Source organism: Botryllus schlosseri, chromosome 7 (genome assembly GCF_051294905.1).
Source record: "Botryllus schlosseri isolate E-star chromosome 7, Bs_hap1, whole genome shotgun sequence".
Taxonomy (NCBI): domain Eukaryota; kingdom Metazoa; phylum Chordata; class Ascidiacea; order Stolidobranchia; family Styelidae; genus Botryllus; species Botryllus schlosseri.
The window spans coordinates 12,914,643-12,938,882 of record NC_137242.1 but is presented as its reverse complement, the minus strand read 5'-3'; the positions used below and the strand labels follow the sequence as shown (position 1 = coordinate 12,938,882).

General features: G+C 39.3%; 1 protein-coding gene across 1 annotated transcript; it reads left to right on the top strand.

Moving 5' to 3' along the window:
• The first annotated feature begins 5,803 nt into the window (after nucleotides 1-5,803).
• LOC145443410 (uncharacterized) lies at nucleotides 5,804-13,971 on the top strand. Its single transcript, XM_080321379.1, has 5 exons — nucleotides 5,804-6,494; nucleotides 7,763-7,944; nucleotides 8,452-8,631; nucleotides 12,145-12,232; nucleotides 13,617-13,971. Exons 1-5 carry the CDS (start codon nucleotides 6,379-6,381, stop codon nucleotides 13,969-13,971), a joined length of 921 nt encoding a protein of 306 aa, XP_080177505.1. The 5' UTR covers nucleotides 5,804-6,378.
• The last annotated feature ends 10,269 nt before the right edge of the window (nucleotides 13,972-24,240 follow it).

Sequence of the window (24,240 nt, the reverse complement as noted above, 5' to 3'; positions counted from 1 at the left end):
CGGAAATCTTCGATATCGATATGTCCAGATGCCGAATAGTCCTGTCCTTGCAAACTGAGCCCAGCGGGCGGCATACAGTCGACCCGCAATATACCCAAGTAATAATAATATTACCTTTGAAAATTTTACGCGCCTGGCGCGGCTAGTGGGCAACGCACTCGTTCGTCAATTTCATGTGGCCCTTCAGCAGAAAAGGTTGGCCACCTCTGGTCTATATAGATTACTAATTTACCCGTAGGTTAGTTATCTATAGTAATCTAGAGTCTGTCCGCCGCCAGTAACATCGGAAGCAGCAACGAATACATAGGTGCCGCCGTGCCCGCTTGTGACGACATAATGAGTACTTGTCATTCGTCGATAACATCATAGTTGCACTAGAACTCACTATACTCCATGCCTAATTGTACTCATTATCATCAATTGCTGTGTACGTACAGCATTAAAATTCTGATGCGACGTTTTAACACTGACACTGTACTCGTTAACAGCCAAGCCATACAGCTCAATTCAATCTTTAATTGTGCGATTATTATTCCACTGTAACTGTAGTAAGAGCAATATGGGCGGATATAACGACGTGATCACTACAAATTCGATTTGTACCAAATGGCCAATGGTTTGACGTTCGATATTGGTGCACTCGTTACCAGTCCATCCCGTGTCGATCAAGTTTATAGGAACATAATATTTTCCCGTTGAAACGAATCGAATAATCGAATTAAACACTGTGCTATGCACATTGCGCCATGCCCATAACGAATTGAACTATGCCGCATGCACATTAGGGCTCTTCAAAAATGACTTTTTTTCTCAAATCGTACTGGCTACTTGATAAAATTGTGAGGTTACCTAATTTAAGCCTACACACAAAATTTGGTTCAATTCCAGCCAGTAACCGCTTTGCTACAGGAGAATAAAGTTTCTATTTATTATATAAAAATAAATAATAAAAAATTTGAAAATTTTCTGTTCACCCCATGAAAGTGTTGGGCTGTCTATAGAAACGATGCTCACCAAATTTGGTTCAATTCCAACCAGTGGAAGCGGAGTTATTGCCGTCGAAAAATTTGGATTTGAATAAAATAGTATTTACGGTGAGCACAACTATAATAAATAAACAAAGAATCGGTCACCGTAAATACTATTTTATTCAAATCCAAATTTTTCGACGGCAATAACTCCGCTTCCACTGGTTGGAATTGAACCAAATTTGGTGAGCATCGTTTCTATAGACAGCCTAACACTTTCATGGGGTGAACAGAAAATTTTCAAATTTTTTGTTATTTATTTTAGATAATAAATAGAAACTTTCTTCTCCTGTAGCAAAGCGGTTACTGGCCGGAATTGAACCAAATTTTGTGTGTAGGCTTAAATTAGGTAACCTAACAATTTTATCAAGTAGCCAGTACGATTTGAGAAAAAAAAGTCATTTTTGAAGAGCCCTAATGCACATTTACAAGTTTACGAACGAGATGATTACAAATGGGAAATCGCGTATCAGATCAGTAATTTGTCTCCAACATAAAATAACATGGGGTTTTGGGCTACTCTTCTGCCATCCCCTATTTACGTTCGAAAATTCTTACTGGAGTGAATGACGATGATGCGCAGTAATGAATTCCAATAGCATGCATAATTGCATACTCGATAACACTGTCCAATTTCGCAGCCCGATTGAAGAACTATCACGAAAGAACGAGTATTTGCTCATCCGATTCATGGCAACGATGAGATGGAATTTCTCGGCTCGTGCTCGACATATCGACATGTGCAACGAAATCACGTTTTTCTCCTCTCTCCCATTTGGCGTAAAACATAGTGATCATTATTTTCGAACCGTATACAATTGGCCAACAAGGTTGTGCTGATGATGAAATTGCGGGTATGCCGAATACCCACAATATTCACAGGCATATTTCGCATACCCCGGTTCGGCACTAATATATGAAAATTGAACATTGAACATACGACTGCTTTGCTGTTAAATCCGCAGGAACATGGTTAGTAGGAAAAGGTAGCGCCAAAGTGGAAAAGATTCATAATTTCGCGAAGACCTGCTGTTGAATTATGTGAACTCAGCAGATATGGTAGTTGCATATATAATAGCATCTTATGAAATACGTCGGAGCTGGAGCTACCCCTCAAATAACTGGCTCCGGCTCCGGCTCCGGCTGAATTTCATGTAGAGCTCCGGCTCCGGCTCCAGATCCGGTAAAAATGCACGGCTCCGGGGATCCGGCTCCGGGCTCCAGCTCCTGCTCCAAAGCCCTGGTCAAAAGTTAAAATCAGAGAACGACTCGCGTCCCGGAATAATGACTTGGTAATCCTACGGACGCAACAATCTATGACACTGCCATGGGGAATAGTAATATTTCAAAAGCCCGTAGCTTGGGTTGCCCAAGGTATACAGATATCTAATCAATCTGTATGGAAAACATTGGCATTCTGTGGACCCCGTGACGTATATTTGGTTACATCCTTGGTGATGTCTGTTCTCTTTATCCATGTCATCATCGGGGGCGAGTAAGGTAGTGGTACGTTCCACAGCTGTACCACCAATGGATTCTTCGGCGATTCGTCATTTCTATTCCAGGGGTTCTTAACTAGCGGTCCGTAGCCGCTTCGTGGTAAGAAGCACCATATCTGGGGTACGAGATGCATTGTGGAAACAGGCCTATATGCTGTGGAATATTTTCTGAGCCAATTTATTCAACTGGAAAATATTCTTCGCGCTACTCGCGATTTCATGTGCATGGGCTTTCTGATTTTTATATAGGTAGCATCAGAAATTGTGTTGAAATTATACAGGGGGCACGGGAAATTTATTTGATTAAAATATTTGAACATTATTTCGTGCCAAGCGTGAATAGTATAATAGTAAATTACATTTTTCACGATATTTGTGGAAGCCTGGCTGCAAGGTGCCGTCAAATAAGGCCTACTTGGATATTATACATTGAATACCCCTATTATAATAGGGCTGCGGCCCGCGGCGACATCAAAATTAGGAAATTGGCCCGCAAACCCATTTGAGTTTGAGACCTCTGCCTCAAATCAAGTCACATAGAATATGCAAGTCGAGTTAATCAAAAAGAGTGACCCGGATGGAGTCCAGTCACGAGAAAACTGCGACGTAATCCCCAAAAATTGGTCACTAGACCAGAATGCGACTGCACGATCCCTAAACGACCACTAAGTATTCATAGTCAGTGCAGTCGTTCTTTCATTCACTCTTTCGGTGAGTTACACCGACAAGACAGCGTAATGGTAAAGCGTCCGGCTTCTTGATCGGTACGTCGTGGGTTCGATCCCCGCCCGGGTCAGACCAAAGACCTGATTAGTAGCACTGGTATCCATGATTTCCTGCTTTGCGCTCATGCATTACTGGGATAGCATGGCGGGGTGGTGCATGACTTAGAAAGCCGTAAAGGCTATATCTGCACTTCTTTGTCCAGCGCCATATGCACATCATGCACTCATGGTATGCATATGCACAGATCGTGTGCATGTGTATCATGAGTCGGTGTATATGCCGCAAAAAACATCAAGGACAAAAATAAAACTACGTCATTTCCTTTCCTTTTAGTTACGTCAAAGTTTGCTGACGTGACTCAATACAAGGAAGTATTGTTTTTTTTTTTAATTCTAGATAGGAACAATGTGTAAACTCCTGGTCCGAATTGTTGTGCTTCCAAGCTGACAATTCAGGCTTCGAATTAGCAGTAAGGTTGCTCACATTGTTTGAAAGTAGCATAGGGATGCAGTCAAAAACACTCGTGGGAAGATCAGAAAGATACTTACATAATTGCTCGGGATGGGCACAACGCCCTGGATACTCGAATCCAAGTCGTGTATTGAATATAATGAGTAGGCTGACGTTAGACAGTATTTTCGATGATCGAAATTGGATCGCATTCAAAATCGTTATTTTAGATACGAGAATTACCCGGTCAACACGATTTTCGCGCCAGGACTACTTTGGGTCAATTATACCTAATTTAGGGGCGCTAAATACGAATCTGACGTTATTTTTAATCCATCACGTCACGTTTTTGAGATATTATATATATTGAATATTTCTACTTTTTCAAGAGATTCAGGTAGATTTTAGGTACTTGCAGTACTTACTGAAGTGTTAATATTTTACAACTACTTCAACATCTACCTGAACAGTATTCTGGATGACCTAATTCCTTTTGTTAAGTAGGAAGTAGTTGAAGGATAATAATGAACCGCTATCATCACACATAAAATAGCCTCTGAATGACGGTAACTGAGTATATTTTTTCGAAGATTCTAGCCATGGTTGGTGTCATTATAGTCATTTTGCGTTATATAGGGCGATACATCTTGCGATTACGTAGTCACCTCCGACTAACTGCTGAAAGTATGCGACCACCCTCTCCCCGACCAAATATACTTAGATATTTACTGACTTTTAGTAATTCTCAGACCATCAATTTCGTCTTCCACTAGAACTATTTCTGACTTGTCATAGAAATGACTACTTTTACTTGTAATTGAGCAGAAATGTAAGGCGTTACTTGTGCTACTTGAGTAGCAACGCTGATCACTTCGACCGATTCTAGTTCATAGTAAAATATTACGGCAAATCAGAAAATACCAAAAACGTAAAGATTTTTGTATTTAGAGCTGGCGTTTAATCATGCAAACACTAAAAGAAGTCTCGAAAGTAGCAATGCTAATCTGTAGATCTGTTCCAGTATATATCGCGTGGTATTTGGTGTAGGCCACAGAATGTCCTATGTCAAGGAGGATCGACTGTCCTAGAACCGATGCATATGTATTTATATTGTGAAATAACACGCACTTCAGGCTTCGTGTTGAGCTGTTAGTAAGCAGTATCCATTCATCTGGTTGTCTATAATAGACAATGCAAAAGAAGCCCTTGGTATCATGGCAATAAACCAAAAGAAAAACACTTCAGAAACAGCTTCCTCGATTCCGATAAAATATGACAATGTATGGAAACTGGAATAGACGAATTAGCAAGAGAAGTACATGTGGAGATTATTGGTGATAGATTCTGTCAAGTTATCATGATAAGCACTTTTTTCGTTGTAAAAGCAGACATCTTGATTCTTTAAATATTTCAAAACAAGCTTAAAGGGCCACATATTCGGGTCATGTACCAGAGTGAACAATTCTCTTATACATAATATACCAATAATACGATGTTTATTGTTTGCAAACTTTTACGTTTTACAAAAGAGCAGTGTGCTGTCACAAAATGTATTGACCGATTAAGTCTGCAGGACGTATGTATAAAAATAGATAACGTATGGAACTAAATTAGGTACGGACCTACTGGGTTATTCTGTTCTACAAAAACCCCGGTTTCATCATTATAGATGATCTCAATAACAGTATTTGATCTGTTGCTGTATTGCGGTGACCGTAATGTTACTAACAAAAGCCGAAATTTGATTAATTTAGGAAAATGAAAAAATACATACCGAAAAAACCTGACGCCGTAGAGAAATTCTGACAACAGAATCGGATTCAGCAACCTAAAATTATCCGAAATCAATCATTAAAATTTTTGGGACAAAATTATTTTGAAAATTTTTAGACCAGTGTAATTTTATGGGTCGAGCTTCTGATTGAACGAAGATAGAGAATTACTGGATTCCAATTCACCGAAAACTCACTCATTCTGTACTCCAACAACCCAGATTTCATGATAGATGATTTCACAAACAATATTTGCTCAGTTGCTGTTGTATTCTTACCGTGATATCACTAACGAAAGCCAAAATTTGATTCATTCATGCAAAATCAGAAAACTTCATACGGAAAAATCTGACGTGATGGAGAAATTCTGAGCACAGAATCAGATTCAGCAATCTTAAATTAGCCCAAGTCAGTCATTAAAATTTTTGACAAAATTTATTTTTCGAAATTTGTAGACCAGTGATATCATTTCACTATATTTTCATGCCAACGTGGGAGCCTTGAAACATATATAATGACCGCATCAAATGATACAAAACATGTGACACCGAGTTATACCTGCATGTTCATTGTTCATGGAAACGATATTTTTGTGGATTTCCAGCAGGATTGTCGCAAAGCGCAATGTCACAATTATATTTAACGAATACGAAATTATTTTTGATTATAATTATGTGTACCTTGCGTTATTCTCTTTGATTGAAATTTCCATGTCTTTCTCAATGTATATGACGTCCTAACGAGGCGTATAATACTCGATTATCCGACTCGCAATCGATTTACTCGGGTACTCGATTTTACCAGGCCTATCAGTTACGCGTTACATTTTCGGATTACAATCGACTGAGTTCATAGCTAGCATTGCGGTTTCATGCAACAATACTTCATCAAGTAGCGCAAGTTATGATCGATAAAACGCAATATATTTGCGAAAACAAATCATGGAATGTGTCGTGTCAAGGGAACGATGTTTTGAATATCGTGTCGGCCAGCTACGGAAGGGACGGGTATTATGATGGGTGAGGTACTACGGTGCTGATGGTATTCAACTCATTCCCAAAGTGACGGTCGGCTATTGACTTTGAGGTGCCGCATGGGGTCACACGAAGTATATACATACAAGCACCTCATTTAACATATTTGCTACGTAACTATATTGAATTAAACTATAACCAACTGATCAGCAATTTGCAATGCGATTTCGTATCGGCAATGGATCTTATCTGAATGCTAATGAATATCGCCAGCTACGGAAATGAACAGTTTCTTGATGGGTGAGGTACTAGTCCTGTGAATTGGTATTCAACTCATTCCCAAACCGACGGTCGGCTATGTACATTGAGGTACCGCAGGAGGTGGCTTGGAGTATATACACCGGATTTCGCATATTGCTACATAACTATTGAAGTTTTAATTCGTAAAATTAAACTACCTACTGCTCAGCAATTTGCAATGCAATGTCGTATTGGCAATGGATCTTAGCTTAATGCTAATGAATATCAACTTTCAAATATAATTACAAAATATAAATACGTTCCCGGTAATCTTTTGTCAACTTACAGTTAGTTATTTGCACAATCCCTTACCTTGCCTCCTCGCATGATGGATTTAGATAACATCGTGAGCGTACGCCGTACATGCCACGAGTGTGGGGTATAGGAGACATTTAGAGTGTAACTGACTTAGATACATAATCAGCAAAGGTGCAATTACGGCGGATGGTGTTGGCGAGGGGCCGAGATATAATCCACATAATCTTGGAGTTCATTGAGATAGACGATGCTAGCATAGATTCACTTTTACAAAAGAATACTGTGAACACTCTGTATGTGTAGGCTACATTGAATTGATTTGCAATACAATGTAGGCAAGTGAGTGTCGCATGTCAAAGTGATGGGTCCGCCAAGTAGATACGGCAGCTTCTCAGTAATTGTGATTCTCATTGCTTTAACCCTGCTTGCTTCAATTCCGAGGTATGCTGGATATCATATTAACCTGCTGTGAGTGGGGGTGTAGGGGTATTGCTGCAAAATAATAAGATTGCACCTCTGATGATTGGTGAAACGTTTGTTTTGAGATGCGAAACGGTCCTTAACTGCGAACTCCATAGTTCATGTCCATTGAGGTTGATTATTCCGCAATATGTTGTGAGATGCCGGACCATGTGCCAGATGAGCGTTTATAATATAATAATATATTATATTTTAATAAGATTACATAATAATATTAAGCTAAATAAATATTAATATGTTATAACGTAATAATTGAATACCGTTTATAATCACAGAATCAGATGTGGGGGAATTGCCTGGACAGGAAAATGCGACAGTAGACACAGTTTGACAGTTGTGAAGCGCTCATGTCAGAACAAGACGTCTTGTTTGCTACTAGTCAACAACGATATATTTGAGGATGAGCCATGTTCCGGCGTTTCCAAGTATCTCAAGGTCACATACAGATGCCGAGAAGGTTTGTTATATGCATAATATATCGCTATGAATAACATCATGGCTATTTCCCGAAAATTAAATCATTTTTATATAACACAGAACTATTTGTATAATTGTGGTGTTAGTAATCATTGTTGATGTAATTATTACGCTGCCTTATATTGCACCCGCTGTCGTGGGTATGGTCATTCCTTATTTGCCGAGTTGCTTTTAAGTTGTACGACTCGCTAATATTAAAGTAGTATTGGACTAAGCGTTCTGCGTTCCTGGTCGCTGGATATTGGGTCTAAGTCAGGACAATAATCATAATAACGCTGATGCTATTTAGCACGGAAATGCGTGCAGTAATGTGTTACCACAGTATAAGTCGTAGGTGGTGGAAACGGTCCAAAGGTTACGCTTCATTACGAAGCTATCGTGATTTATTATATACTTATAAAATCAGAAACAGTATATAGGTAAATTCGACAGTTAGAAGAGTCGTAGCTCGTAGTCGTACTTTAAAGTCTCAATGGTACATTTTCAGGTGTTTTCAACATAAGAACAAGTGGAAATCCGATGGAAGAAACAATGTACGAAGATTTAACGACTACAACACACGGCAGCACCACCACCACCATGGATACAAGCAATTCCAATGCAGCGATTACAAATAGAGTGCTGGAAGTGCAATCCACCATCTCTATAATGCGGTCTCTCGACACAGGTTCAATATAACTAGTATATATTTAGTTAAACGAAAGATGGATAATTGAAATTTACGATACCTTCAAACGCGTAATATAGTAGCAGACTTTGATTCGACGTCACCCAAATGACGTCTCTTAGCATTATACAGCCACAACTACGAACAAGTTTTTCCCAACGTCACATCGGTTACAAGCAATTACACTGATAAACAATATGAAATATATATATATATATTGGCCGAACAACACGGAGACCATTCTGGGGGTTTCAAGGTTGCTGATTTAACAAGACCTGGTGCTAGATCTTTGTCTGCCAAAACAGTTTGTCAAGCCTAACATTTGTAGTTTTGCACAATTTTCTCCGGTACCAATTGGTCATTCTACCAAGATGAACTCGGAGTATAAATCCATCAGATTTGTTCTTGGATATAGCTAAACTACAATACTTACATTCGTCTCGTCTCTGACTTGTAAATGGACATTTTTCTGCTGAGCCAACAAATTAGGTATAGGCCTACCTATAGTATCTCTATCAATCTAGAATCCAAAAGCTAGTATCTTTGATGGGCCTCAGATTCGAATACGGATGAAACATTCCAACTTCGTATTGATATTATATTCAAACTGATTATTTTGAATTTACAATAGGTGGTTGACATAAAACAGATTGAATTACTGCAACGGTATTTGAGTATTTAGGTAGTACATATATAATTGTGGTTTATTTATGTACATAATATATGTGAAAATGACGTTGCTGTATTTTGATTTAAAACCGTCTTCAGTGGATAAAATGGACAAGGAGATGGCATTTCAGAACTTTATAATACCACTGAGCCGTTCTTTTATCTAGCCGACGGGTTCTCAACACGCGGCCCGCAGACGCATATTTTGTGGCCCGCAAAATCTTTGATTATGAATGCAATTACCAGGGATGGTGTGAACGTGAGGTTCACATTCGCGTTCTGTGTGTGAACCTCAGAAATTTAGCGGTTCACGTTCACAAACGAACCTTGGTAGGTTCTTCACTGTGAACCTTTTTCATATATCACAATTTTCACATCATTTTAACATCTTTGGTTGAAATTTACTGCATTTCAACTGCGGGCTACTCTATGCATGGCGCTGGCAGCAAAAAAATTCAACACTAAATGAGCATGCACCTTGACAATTACAAAAATTTTAGCTTGACCCACAATCACACAACATCAAGAGCGAAATACGCTACCTGTCGGTATAGTCAGCGAATGACGCTTATTTAACCAATCAATGGAATTGATATCGCTGCCTGATGTAAAACATCTAGCATGCGTATTATAGGTCCTTCTCGATTTCACATGTTCATTATATCATAAAAACCAGATCAGTGCGATTAGGGTGTTAGTGTTGGCTATACTGCTGTATAGCTTGTTAACGGGGTAATATCGGTAGCAAGTATAGAAACCCGTTTTACACTGTGATCAATAGCAACGTAGCAACACTCGAACGCCGAGTATACATTGTCTAGCCGAGTTGCAAAACTGCCCAAAATCACCCAAGACATGATGTCCCGAACACACCCCAGACACGTTGTCCGAGGGGCAAAACAGTCCGAATTCACCCCAGATACGATGTCCGAATGGCAACACAGTCCGAACACACCCCAGACATGTTGCCTGCACACACCCCAGACTCGATGTCCGAACACGCCCTACTAGTACTGCATTTCCATGTACAAATGAAGTGTGCTCTTAAAACTGCAATTTCATCACTTTACAGTTTCAAAACCAAAATCAAACAGCTATGAACGAATTCTCCTTGAAGCAAACTTACATTTAAGATCGTTTTTTCCAAAATATTTAAATATGTTTTTGAGCAATCCGCTGTCTAAATCGTGTAACGCCTGACTGATTTTAGATTTCCCCCTCAATTTAACCTTCGACCCTAACCTTCAGGGTATTAAATTTCACTTGGAAATATAGAAGATCAGACAAGCTTCAGATAAATCCAAGCGCCGTATCTCAACTGTCGTCCAACATCTAGCTACACCTTCTTGAATATTTCATTAAAAAAACCTGAGATGTGCAGACCCGAAATGATCAGAAAATTGACAATTTTCAAAGTGACGTAACTTTCGACCCCAAAGTCCAATTTTCATAAAATAAAGTTCATCCTGTTTGGAATAAGCTCATCTCTGCGTGTACCAAATTTCAGGAGATTTGAAGAGGTAGTGATGTGAACATCGTTTGTCTGTGTATGGAATGGCCCTTATCCAACTCATTTCATGAGAAAACGCTAAATTATCTGCGTAATATTTACATTATTAAAATACGTAGAAAAGACATTGAATTGAGTCGACAAAAATGCCCCTTTCTACTACCCGCCGAGCTCTCATATTTACCAAATCAACTTAGCTTTTCTACATCTTTGGTCTGTAAATTGTTTGCTGGGCAGGGACTACTCTGGCTTTTTACATAGCTTGAGTAGACTCCATTTTCTATCATGAAATTGAAAAAGTGGGCGATATACTGACCGACATGCAAGCTTATCATTTTTAAAAACCATGATGGGATTTGGTCATAGCCGACGGCCTTGTGCGATTTCAGTTTGTAGATGGCTACTTCGACTTTAAATTTGGTCGCAAGTTCAAGCACAATAGACTGGGATATCGATCTCACCTCTGACCAGACCTGACCTGACGACACAGGTCTTGTAATAGAAGAAGCAATATTAGGGCCTACGTTACAAAAATATTCATTGAAGTGATTCGCGATTGGCCGCCGGGTCTGAAAGTTTTTTTCCGGTATCCGAATTCACGATTTCCGAAACAGACTTATGGCCTTTCTCCTATATTTCCAAACGCCGTCCATGTTGACTCGATTATAATCCGGAATAAGTAGGTGGTAATTCAAGATTGTCGGGAATATGTATTGTCTAGGTTTGAAATAGAGCGTGTGAAATTATATGTAGGCTAAATTCTTCCCAAGTCTGTGTTATTCATAGTCATCTGTAATATGTCGGTTGATTTTAAATCTTACTGCGAGACAAAGACATTGTTGTGGCTCCTTAAAATGTATGAGGGTCCTACCGGTGATTCAGAATTTCTGGATTGAACATGTTTCTTCTTCGTAAGGAAGGAATGTTGAAGCCTGATGCCTAGTGCCTTATAGTCTACGTATGACTATTTACTCAAAATTTGAACATACTCACCTCTTTTAAAATGTCATTATGATATATACAAATATACATGTATATGGTATAATACTAATCGATTTTGCGATATGTCTCATTGTTACACACACTTCGAATTTGAAATTGAAGTGAAAGAGCCTACATAAAACCAAGTATAGCAGTCCATAGTACTATAGTGTCAAACAAAGGCGATGAGCTATCATATAGAGTTGCTGTGGTGCAGGGTATTGCAATGAACATTTGACTTCATGCGCCGTAAGCGTTGGGTAGCGTATACTCATTCAAACTCCATCAAGATGACGATTGCTTTAACAGTTCTGGGATTTATAGAAATCTGTGTAACAGTTTTTTTTGTTTAGGAGCTTCGTCAGAAGGAATCGTGATAGGAGTTATCTGTGGATTTGTGTCACTACTTCTCCTTGCACTGGTTATCTTCTGGTTCAAAAAGTAAGCGTTGGAAAATTAAAATATATTTCAAGAACTATGGATATGGAACCATGGGTATCAAGGAGGCTCCACCACTATTTCCCTTCACGCCATCTAGGCGTGACGAGCTGATAACGGTGAAGCCGTCGATGCCAGTTATTCCAGGCTTTTGCTCAAAAGTAACTGGGATACCAATCTCCGACCTATGGAACGAGAAGACGGGCACTTTACCAACGAGCCCCCTCGGGGGTCGAAAACCTTTTAGGCTAAAAGAGGCATATTGACCCATGGCCATGATTGGCCCTAGAGTGGCTTATAACTATGCCTATATCAACTGTCTCGCCATAATTGAATATTCCTGAGATCGAAGTTCACTACATGGGATTCGCCATGTGATGTTACAACTCCCACGCTAATCAAGCCAGTGGCAGCAGTGCTAGAAAGCTATACCTAAAAATGGTGGAGGTGGATGGCTGTTTATGTAACTTGTATTTGTAATCGGGAATGTCACTTCTTAGGGAGTTCATTTGTCGCCATTGATTAGGAAGATATTGTGGGTTGGAAAAATATATTATCATACCGGCGTCGCCATGTCAGCTATATACTCCCTGATCAGTCAACGCAACTTGCAATCCAAGATTTCAATGCTTCGTCGAATTCGCGAGTCAAGCAGTAGGCAGAATTTGTTCGAGTACTGAAATTATTCGTTACATGCTACTTATAGAGCTAATTTATCAACAAAAATTGAAGATTCGGTAGTATTTTCTAATGTGGTAGCGTTGAAACCCTGATTTATGACATCATAGTACCCGAAGCCTATATAACACTCGATTCAGAATCGAATCACCCAGGCACTCGACTTTGCCCAGCCCTTCTCGCGAGCCATTGGTTCCTGACCACTGAACTATCTCATCAGACTTATTTCAGCATTTAAGAAATCATGACTCGAAAAGCTATACATTCTAACATTAGGATAGACTGATTGGTCATACCACATACCGTTATTCCAGACTATTTTTCATGGTCCAAGAAAATAATCATGATACCAGTAATTAGCTGCAGTCGTCGCTTCTTCGGTATTGCAGGCATGAAAATGATAAAATAGAGAAATCGAATCACTACTTACGTCATTATACAATCGTTTCTGTACCCCTGAAATGTGGTGTCATGTATTTGAAAGTTTGTTTCACAGTAATGATGATGGAAATTTATTTAGGATCCAACAACGGCAATAGCTCAGGCACGTGCATGTGCAAACAAAGGTTTTATCTTCCCAGTAGCTATGAAGTCACATCTCAACTATCATGATCTTGATTACGCAACGTAACCGACCCTCAACGTCTATATGCATGTTCTGAAAGGATGCACGAATATGGTGAAATTCCGACATTCTATTTCATCCCAGGAGAATCTTCAACCACTATCACTATAAAAGTAAAATAAATATCAAGGCGGACCAGACGATGGTGGCAAACCAACGCGCACCGCCGAGCCTCGGACCGATAATCAACGACGGCACCTACGAGACGTATGATGTGAGCGCAAGACTAGCCAGTCAACAAGTGTCTGGTACTGGAGGCAGCGATATCGCCCAGCAAACGGCCCAATTCGTGGGCAACATCGACAATGCTGCATACGAGCTTTACGATACAGCCGCATCCAACCAGCATAGAATAGGTCAAGTCAACCGTGACTATGACCAATATGACTACGTCACTGTTCATGACGTCATCGACAATACTCTGGTCCATAATCAATAATATAGGCTATACTTGATCGTGATGACTTCTTGTGCGGACTTCACAGGGTTGTAATGACTCGAGTCATGAATCGACTCGAGTCGCGCTTTTCTGATGACTCGACTTGACTTGACTCATTTTCTTAAAATACGGAAATGACTCGACTCAGCTCGTGTCAATCTGTGTATTCACTCGACTTGGACTCGAGTCATTGCGCATGACTCGGATCAAGTCATATAACTAGAGACTCAGACTGCCAATAAGACCAACATTTCATTGTAATTTCGAAGAATAGTATAGTTAAGTAACCACACTATTGGGATTTCGTCTATTGGTACTGGTATTTTAAAATGCGACCTGAAACTGTTAAAAGTGAGGAAAATTAGTATATTATATATGTGAACCATTCGATATCGCCAAACCGAGCTATAAAAATTTGGTTTAACTAGTGTTACCATATTTTGGAATTTTTGAAATCTAAAAAGAGGACTCTTTTTCAGACTTGCAAAACCGGAGTAGAATTCTCAAAAAATGGTAAATTTTTCCCACTTGTGGTCGGTTGACTAAATAAAAAAAAGGTCAACTCCACCCGGCTCCCGAAATACCCGCCGGACCGTCACTTCGGTGCTACTTTACGGCATCTCAGTCGAATTTTGCTATAAATATGACCAAAATTCTCAATAAAGAGGACAAAATCTCAAAAAAGCGGACAAAAGGGCGTCCTCCTAGGACACTTTCAAAAAAGTCAAAAAAGAGGACAAATCCTCTTAAAAGAGGACGTATGGTAACCCTAGTTTTACAAGACTTTAACTGGAAACGGAGCATGCAGTAAACACAATAACTTGGACTCGGACTCGAGTCGTACTACCATGACTCGGATTCGACCCTCTGCTCGCTGACTTGGACTCAGACTTGACTCGGTGGTGAATTGAAAATTTTTCGACTTGACTCGAGTCGAAACTATAAAAATGAGACTGACTTGTGACTCGGAGACATGTGACTTGGTTACAAACCTGAAAATTCATCTATAACGGTTTGACTGATGTTCAGAGGTAGTCAAGTTTAAGTATAGCAGAAACGCCGTAAAATTTTACTCGATTTCAGGTAGAATCAGCGATTCGTCAAAACTAATTCAGATGAAATTAGAAAATGAAAGGTCTGAAAAGAAATCACGTATGAATTTTCAATAAGTATATTTGGTCGAGGAGTCGCCTACTTTTAGCAGCAAATCGGATGTGGTCACATTTTAAATTTCAAAATGTATCTTCTTCACGACTAATGCAAATGACTAAGGATGCTATAAATAGGCAGAATCTTCGAAAACACATATATGACGGTGATACAGCGCTTATTTCACATGATCTTATGAAAATTGCACTCATTAAAGCAGTATGGTTCTCAGCATACAGTTAAAACTTCAAAACTAATCTTGCGGACAGGTGAACCTTTAGATAATAATTTACTATAAATTTGATTACGACAAATGTATGCAAGTCAAATGTAGTCTTGCAAACTTCATTTAATGCTACCTTTTTATATTAGATATTTATACTCGGTTCTATTAATGTTTCTGCGAGGTGAAGCTCGCTTAGTCATGTTGAAGACCACCAACATGATTGCGATTGTTCGGTTTTCCATGACAGAATTGCGACTTTGCTTTTTGCTATAGCCTCTGCTATTTCCAAGTGTCACTTAATTGCACTGTCCGAAATTAACTCAATTTGTTTAAAAGTATCCGTAGCTTTCACATATAAACTGTACGTGATGCGTTGTAGGTTACTTTTAAACAGTTCCATACAACACATACACCGCCGCACACCCAAAATCTACCATGAACTCTTAACACCTAACAGAAAATACGTTCCAAACTTCTGAATCTATTTTAAATTTGATGCTTTATTTCTCTAATTATTGGACAAATGTTCAGCTTCTTGCTCTTTGGAATTGAGGTATGAAATTCTAATAAAACTGGCGGACGGGAAGGAAACTCGCCTCGGACCGGCGGTTGAAAACTACTGCATTAGAGTGATCCAAATTAATCCAAACAATTGTCTGAATTGTCTGAAGTAAGTAGTTTTGCCTCAAGACTGCTTCTGTATGTAGAAATAGTCCACAAACTTAAACTCTTGAGTATGTATTACAAGTATAGTCAGCCGTTGTAGCCTGTCATTCTCAGTACTTCGTTACTGACCAGCTCTGCTTACGGTGTTCGTTACTCGCACTTATTGATGTCCTTAATAATACGATATTCTATGGTATCGCTCCTGTTTGACGGCTATCTCAACGTTTTCATCGCTTGACAACCAACATTTTTGCCGAAAATTAGTATTTTTGTTTACAATCACATTGCATCAAGGTTGTTGTTGTTGAGTATGATTTGATGGGCGATTTTAACTCAATGGTTTTGTTCGCCATTTTCGTGATAACTGTTCAGTGTTCATGCATTAGATGACTGCATTCGTTGATAGAGTGAAATCTATTACATCCTTGAAGAGACGTGCGTCTGTCAGTAGTACTTCCACTTTCATTGGTACTTTGAGGTGCGAGCATTTGTTAATTAGCGCTTTCCTTTGGCGACGGTACTTTCGACAGTACATTACGTAGTGTGATACGTCTTCTAGTTCATTACACCACTCGCAATTTGGAGAATCCGACAAACCAATTCTGTTGAGATGTGCTCTTAATCCACAATGCCCGGTTTGTAGGCGGAATAAAATTGACTGGCTTTTCTTCGGCATTTCAAAGAGACTAACAGCTGAATAAACATCGGGAACAAACTTTTTGAAATGTTCTGCAGGTTCGGACCCTGCAAATCTCGAGTTCCACTCTTCATATACATGTGTTCGTATGATTTTAATGATTTCCTTCGAAGTCAGGCTTGGCTCGTCGTCTTGTAGAACAGGCGAGTCGGCTTCCGTTTTCGCTAGGAGATCTGCTTTCTCGTTCCCGTGAATTCTGCCATGTCCAGGAATCCATACCAATACGACACCGATTCCTCTTCCTTTCAATGCGTGGATGCCTTGCAGAATCTTTCCGATAAGGTGACGAGACTTCAATTCCATTTCCTGGATCGCTTGAAGGGCACTCACAATCAACAAGTAATAGAATGTCCTGATGCGCATTTCCATTCGCCCAGTCTATTGCCAGTTGAGTTCCAACAAGCTCGGCGGTAAATGACGACGAGTTCTTTCCCGACGATTTTGCTCCGTGTATACTTTTAGAGATATAAAACGCCCCGGCGGCACCTGCTTGGCTTTTCGCTCCATCTGTGAATATTTTCAAGAATCCTTCATCATATGTGCCATTGATATACTCGTAGACAATTGTTGCCGCCCCGGGTTGACCTTTCACTAATAGTTTTGTAATGTTCATATCGACAGACGCCTTCTTCACATTCCATGCCGATATGAGTGTGGGTGTAGGTATATATGGTCTTGGCACAACGTCAATTTCATATCTTTGAAGCCATCCCATGTTGATATTTGATTGAAACTCCTAAAAGTTTTTCGCTTTGGCCAGCATTCTTCCCATGAGGACAATAAAAGTTGGTCTTTCCATGGGTGATTCATATTTACCATTATCGCATGCCTGAACTTCATGCATAAGAATCTGTGTCGTAAATCCAATGGCATTTCTCCGCATAGTACTTGTATAGCGCCGACTGGAGTGCTCTTCATTGCTCCACAGCACAGACGTATCAAGGTATATATCATTGCATCAAGGTATATATGTTTGTGTATTTTTGACACGCCGAACCTTTGATTTCAGCAACACTGTATATCATTTTCCAAAAGATTGGATGCATTAATGTATGTTCTTTGGTCACAACTCGGGTCTTGAGAACTATATGCGGTCATTTCAATGGACAAGAGTCTTGCTGAATTTACAGAATCCAGTTCCGCGTTGAAAGGAACAACGCACTGAAACAGCGCCTTTTCCATCCACCAGGAAAATCAACCATTTGTATCTGCTATGGATGAGAAATCACGCCCGTGTCGGCAATTTTGATGTGCTAGTGAATACGTACATCAAGCATGCTGATATTGTGGATATAGCTTCTTATCAGATATATTTGCCATTGCAGTGGATGTAGGTAGAATGCAGAGACTCGCTATTGACAGCAAATTATCGAGGATACAAATCGCATTAAACGTTGTTAATCAGTCTTTGGATGTTGAATGTATTGTCACCAACTGGTTAGTCTATTTAACAACGTATTTGTATCAGTATTCTACGCGTGAGAACAAGTATAAGTGTCGCGTGCTGGCAGGTATCTGAACTCTATCGGTATTTTGTCACGGCATTGATGGCAACGTAGCCATGGTATTTTGATTAGGGTTACCGTTTGCCCTCCTTTAGGAGGATTTGTAATTTTTCAAGAAATCTAAATGACCTCCGAGGACGTCGAAATGTCCTCATTTTTGCAATCCGTACTCCTTTACAACTTTGAGAATCAGGCGATCGTACAGAGACAACTAAAAATGGCATTCGATGGCGGCAAGTTTGACTAAAAAAATGTCAACTCAAGCCGATTATAGGTCACGGAGACGGGTCTGTCGAAAGCGGGGTCGGAAAAATGATATTTTCCAACCTATCAATATGACGGTAGTAGTAATATTTATCGTATTAATGAATGCTACTTAATATTTTGTGACTTGTAAAAAGCGTCCTCTCTTTCGGAACTCAGAATATGGTAACGAGAGGTGGTCAGTTACGAAGTACTTCTACTTTTTCGAAGTACTCAAGTAGTTTTCCTCTACTTCTGGTACTTACTCAAGTATATCTTTCTTTCGCTACTTCTACTTCTACTTCGTAATATTTTGTGAACTTCTTACTTACTTTTCGCTATTTTCAGTTTGTCAAGTAGAAGTAGTTTAATCCCCCAATGAGAAGGATAGCCCAAGGAATTTCGGGGCTGTTTTCACGTAGTACTAACATTTAATTTGCATAAAGGTCACGTAATACCCAGAATTTTCGTTGCGCTTCGCGCACAATTCATATGGAGTGACAGATATGTTTTAACGAAAGTATAATTGAATATATGTAGTTACCGGGTTGCGTGGTTCCGTTCACACAGCATTGTCGCCTATATCAAATATTTCATCACAGTAAGTATGGCCTCCATAACGCGTGAAACTACCGTTTCGCAATCTAGCAATTACCTATTATGCCTAGCAGCCCATGACGTGTCCTAATCTGGAAAAATGGACTTTGAAGTTTTTTAACGTTAGATCTGTTTTAACAGACCACCGTAGAAACTTTCTGGACAAAAGACATGAAATATATTTTCCGCTTTTTAGAAGTGGTATTTGTATTTTTCTTTCAATTACGAGTATTATACGTTGAGTTCTAATTATAGTTTCAGTTCTTTTGCCTGTAGAACATACATGTTGAAGTATAAAAGCAAGTGTAATAAGGCCTTATATTACATCCATTATATTTTCCGAAAATAAAGCTCTACACTATATGGCATTTTTACGAACTGCCATATTTTCAATTAACGTATACTAATCGCGCAAAGTGTTGAAGACGTATCCGACACAACTTCTCCGTATTGCTCTTCGACTGAACTATAATAACTATAATATGGGGGAGGGCGTCATGCCATGATATTCTCTAAATGGGGTGTTCGAGTAAACAAAGGATTAGTATCGCATTTCCATGTCAATACTATTATTTACATCCCATGTTGTGAACGACTGCTTCTTATTCTGTCACAAATTGACACCTCCTGGGATGCAACAATATGAATCAAGCTCACTGCACCTTTTGCATAGCTCCATTTGCAACTTTTGACAGTCCATGCAAACGAATTACGATCGTTTTCACAGCTACTTACTTACTTGAGTATATTTAAAGTCAGTCAATTCTACTTCTACTTCAAGTAATTTTAGGTTGCTTATGGAAGAAGTACTTTTACTCGTAGTTGAGTAGATTTTTTCGTCACTACTTCTACTTCTACTTGAGTAGCTTACTTGACTACTTTGACCACCTCTGATGGTAACCCCATAATTTAGATAGAATCACGCCAGGAGGAAGAGTCGAATGCCATATGCAGAATGATTTAATATGCATTCATTCGGTCAGTCGCGTGAGTTGCGCATATAGCCTATACAAGTCAGCTGCGTGTGGTGAGGTGCTTGGCTCGTGAGACACTGACGTGCGTGTATGCGAAAGCGTTTTCTCTAGGTCCTGTTAGCCGTTGCAATTATAAGTTCTACAATACATATTGTCCTTTTTCCTTTAGTGAAATCTTCAGTTATTTTAATCGATTTGATGCAGATTGCTCAACGAAAAGGATAAAAAAATATTTTCGTACGTCCTAATTTCAGTTTATATTTTCTATTGAAATTTGCTCGTCCAATCTCCATATTTTACAAGATTGAATTGGAAGCTGTATCAGCGAAACTAAAGGTGTCACTCACTACCATCAAACTAGAAAGTGGTTGGAGAGAGAGAGAGAGAGATATGATATTCTTTCTCGCCTGCACCATCGAGATGCTTTGGCGACGGAGTTGCGATACGGCCCCATGAGGTCATCTAGTCTGCGCCCCCGTTTTTTTTTCTCCTCCATGCTATCCGTGATTGCTGAGCGCCTAGCAGGATAGCTGCGGATACCATTTTTCGAGTTTTTGGTATGACCCGGCCGGGGATCGAACCCACAACCTAACGCTCGAGAAGCCGGACGCATAACCATTACACTATCTCGCGACATCAAACTAAAATGGTTGTACATCATTTTGACTGACTCTTCTGTTGCCAGGATGAGTTCAGGAAAATTATGAAAACCTTCAATGATTATTGATATTTACCGTCGATGTTCATAAATCACTGAATTTGAACATTTTTCATCCAACATTACCAATTTCCATGTTAATTGTTAAAAATGCAGAGCGAAAGGAGAGGAGGGGTACAGCTGAGGCAATGGCGGGTCGTGCCTCACCTGCGACAATTAGGGTTGCATTTAGAACAAAAATGTATTTAAAACAAACATGTTTAAAACAAGGCCCTTGTTTAAAACATGTTTTTTATTGTTTTTTGTTTGTTTGTTTTTTAACCAATATTTAATTGTGACGGGACAGTGGATCGGCATTGACAATTTAAAATATAATATAAATATGGCTCCATCGACGAAAAAGGCTTCCGATCACTGTCAAAAACAGACCAAAATTATCTTTAACCAGGACTACATTGTTATGCAGCATTTTTTCGGTCGGCGGTCATCATCATCGGAACCCCCATTTCGTAAAAATCATCTATATTTGCGTGCAAAAACTGTTGAACCGACGACGATTTGGAGGGTTCTAGTCACTCCACATCGTATACGTTGACTATTTTGGGTGCAAATGGTGTTTAAGCTCATACAACATGTTTTTTCGGACGTACTTACGTAATTATGGCATAATAAGACGTGGCTCACGAAAGAGGTTCTTGTTATTTAGTCTGGCACATTTGTGCGATTCCAAAATCCTTTAACCATATAGCAGCCGGAATGTCACGAAAAACAACATGCAACAGATTAACGACAGCACCTCCTTCATCTCTACTGCTAAAACTGATCACGTGGGCAATTTTATGATATGCAATTACTAATATTATTGACAAAATGCAGGCATAAATTAGGGAATTTCTTCGCGCCACTATGTCAGATGTATACTGTGCGCCTACCTGAGTGCGTGGCAATGAAGACGGACTTTCCAGTAGCCGTGGGAAGAGAGATCGAGGGGACCAATTCCCACAGGAGTTCGGTTGATCGCCGTATGGGGTGTCAATACCAATGCAAGTAACAATATCACTGACCAAATCCAACCATTACCTTCAAAATATTTTCGCGCTTCATGCGGAAGTGGAGGCGCACTGATATTTCATAAAATTAAGTATATGGGTGAAATATCACCTTAAAAGTTGTGTTTTTTGATATGTTTCAATATTTTTTCATATCGTTAAAATGGGGGCTTCTTTTACCTCATCAAATTTTTGCTCCAATCATTAATTTTTTCCTGGCAACGCCCTTGAATTCAATTTATCATAAACAGCTCAGAATTCGTAATACCTAAAGCGATTTTTTGACATGTCAGAAAAAGTCAAAATAAGGTTAAAATTGTGGCATTAGGTCAAAAAATGTCAAAATGTTTTACAAAGTCAATTTTTTTTTAAAACCTGCATTTCGTTTGTATCGTAGATTTTACACTGTCGCTAAACTTAATGTTTGACATTTTACAGCTTGTAGCCTGCTTTATAGGCCTACCGTTATAGAAGGCACATTGTCTGCTCATTGTGAATCATAAACATTCAAATTAAACAAATAGGTTGACATGATGTTACGCTCAACGTACCGCAGTAACCTAACTGAAGCAAGACTGCGCAGTGCGCAGGCATTACATGGTTCTTATATCAAGAAGCGCATTATGAAAAATCGTGATGTAGACACCATTGTCAGAATGAAGCTACATGGTGTGTCACCATCAGTGTACGCACGCACAAATTCAGTGTTGTCAGCCAACAGCTGCCACTGTTTAACGTTATTTCGCCATTCTTGGCAAGGTACCTAGTAAGGACAGACACTTCCTAACCGAGAATGTAGGAAAGTATATCTTTCGTTGTACTACAACAAATGTCAAATATTTCTACTATAATACGTGATGTACCTACTGGAATTCTTCATACAGCCAGATTTCCTTAAATAAAGTGTTTTAATGTAAAAATCAGTCAGTTTTTGGGTCAAAAAAGTATTTTCAGGTCGAACTACCTGGTAACGACAGACAATTTTAGTATGATGTTAGTGAGTGACTTAGTTTTTCTGATACAGTGTCCCTTTCAATCTTGTAAGAAAAGGAAATTGGACGAGCAAAGGACAATCGAAATTAGTGTCATAAATGAAATAATTCTTGGTTTTTCTTTCATCCTTTTCGTTGAGAAATCTGTATGAAATCGATTCAAATAACTGAATATTTCACTAAAGGAGGAAATGAAATATGTATTGTGGAATGTAGAATTGTAACGGCAAACAAGGTGCAGAGAAGATGCTTACGATGAAAACCATCAGAATGTCACTATCCAGCACCATATAGTTGCAAAAAAACGGTTGCATACTCCACCGTTTGAGTTGATTTCAATTTTTGAAAGGGCACCGGTCCGCCAACTATTTTTTAAAATTTTATCGGTCCGCGGGGTGAAAAAGGTTGAGAACCACTGATATAGAATATACAAGTCGAGTCAATATAAAAGAGTGACTCGAATCGAGTCCAGTCATGAGAAAATTGCGACACAAGTTCAACAAATGGTTCACTAGGCCAGAATGCGGCTGCGTGATCCCTAAACGACTACAAACAATCCCCTGTCTGTGCACTGCAGTATGCAGTCGTTATTTCATTCACTCTTTCAGTGAGTGACGCAAAAATGTGCGGACGTGACTCAATACAAGGAAGTAATCTTCATTTATGTCAGATAGGAGTAATGTATAAAATCCAATGCCGAATTGTTGTGGTTCCGCGCTGATAATACAGGCCTCAACTTAGCAGTAAGGTCACTCACATTGTTTGGAAGTAAAGATGCTATCAAATAACTTGGGCGAATATCAGAAAGATATTTAGAGAATTACTAGGGATGTGCACAACGCTCCGCGGGTACTCGAATGCAGGTCGGGTATTGAATGTAATGAATAGACTGACGTTAGACAGTATTCTCGATGATCGAAGTTGGATTGCATTCAGAATCGCTGTTGTCAAGATAGCAAGTGACATGACACCAGCCATGCGACTAAGAGTTATTTTATATACGAGATTAGCACCGGTCAGCACGATTTTTGCGCCAGGACTTCTTTGGGTCAATTATGCCTAATTTAGGGGCACTGAATACGAATCTGACGTTATTTTTGATCCATCACGTCACGTGTTTAAGATATTATATATATTGAATATTTCTACTTTTTCGAGGGACTCAGGTAGATTTTGGCTACTTGCAGTACTTACTGAAGTGGTAATATTTTACAACTACTTCAACAGCTACCTGAACAGTATTCTGGATGAACTAATTACCTTTACAATTTAATTTTTGTAAAGTAGAAAGTAGCTGAGTGATTTATATTGCACCGCTATCATCACACGTAAAATAGCCTATGGATGAAGGTAACTGAGTATATTTTTTCGAAGATTGTGGCCATGGGTGGTTTCATTATAGTCATTTTGCGTTATATGCGGCGATACATTTTGCGATTACGTATGTAGACACCTTCGACTAACTGTTGAGAGTATGTAGCCACCCTACCCCCGACCAAATATACTTTGATAT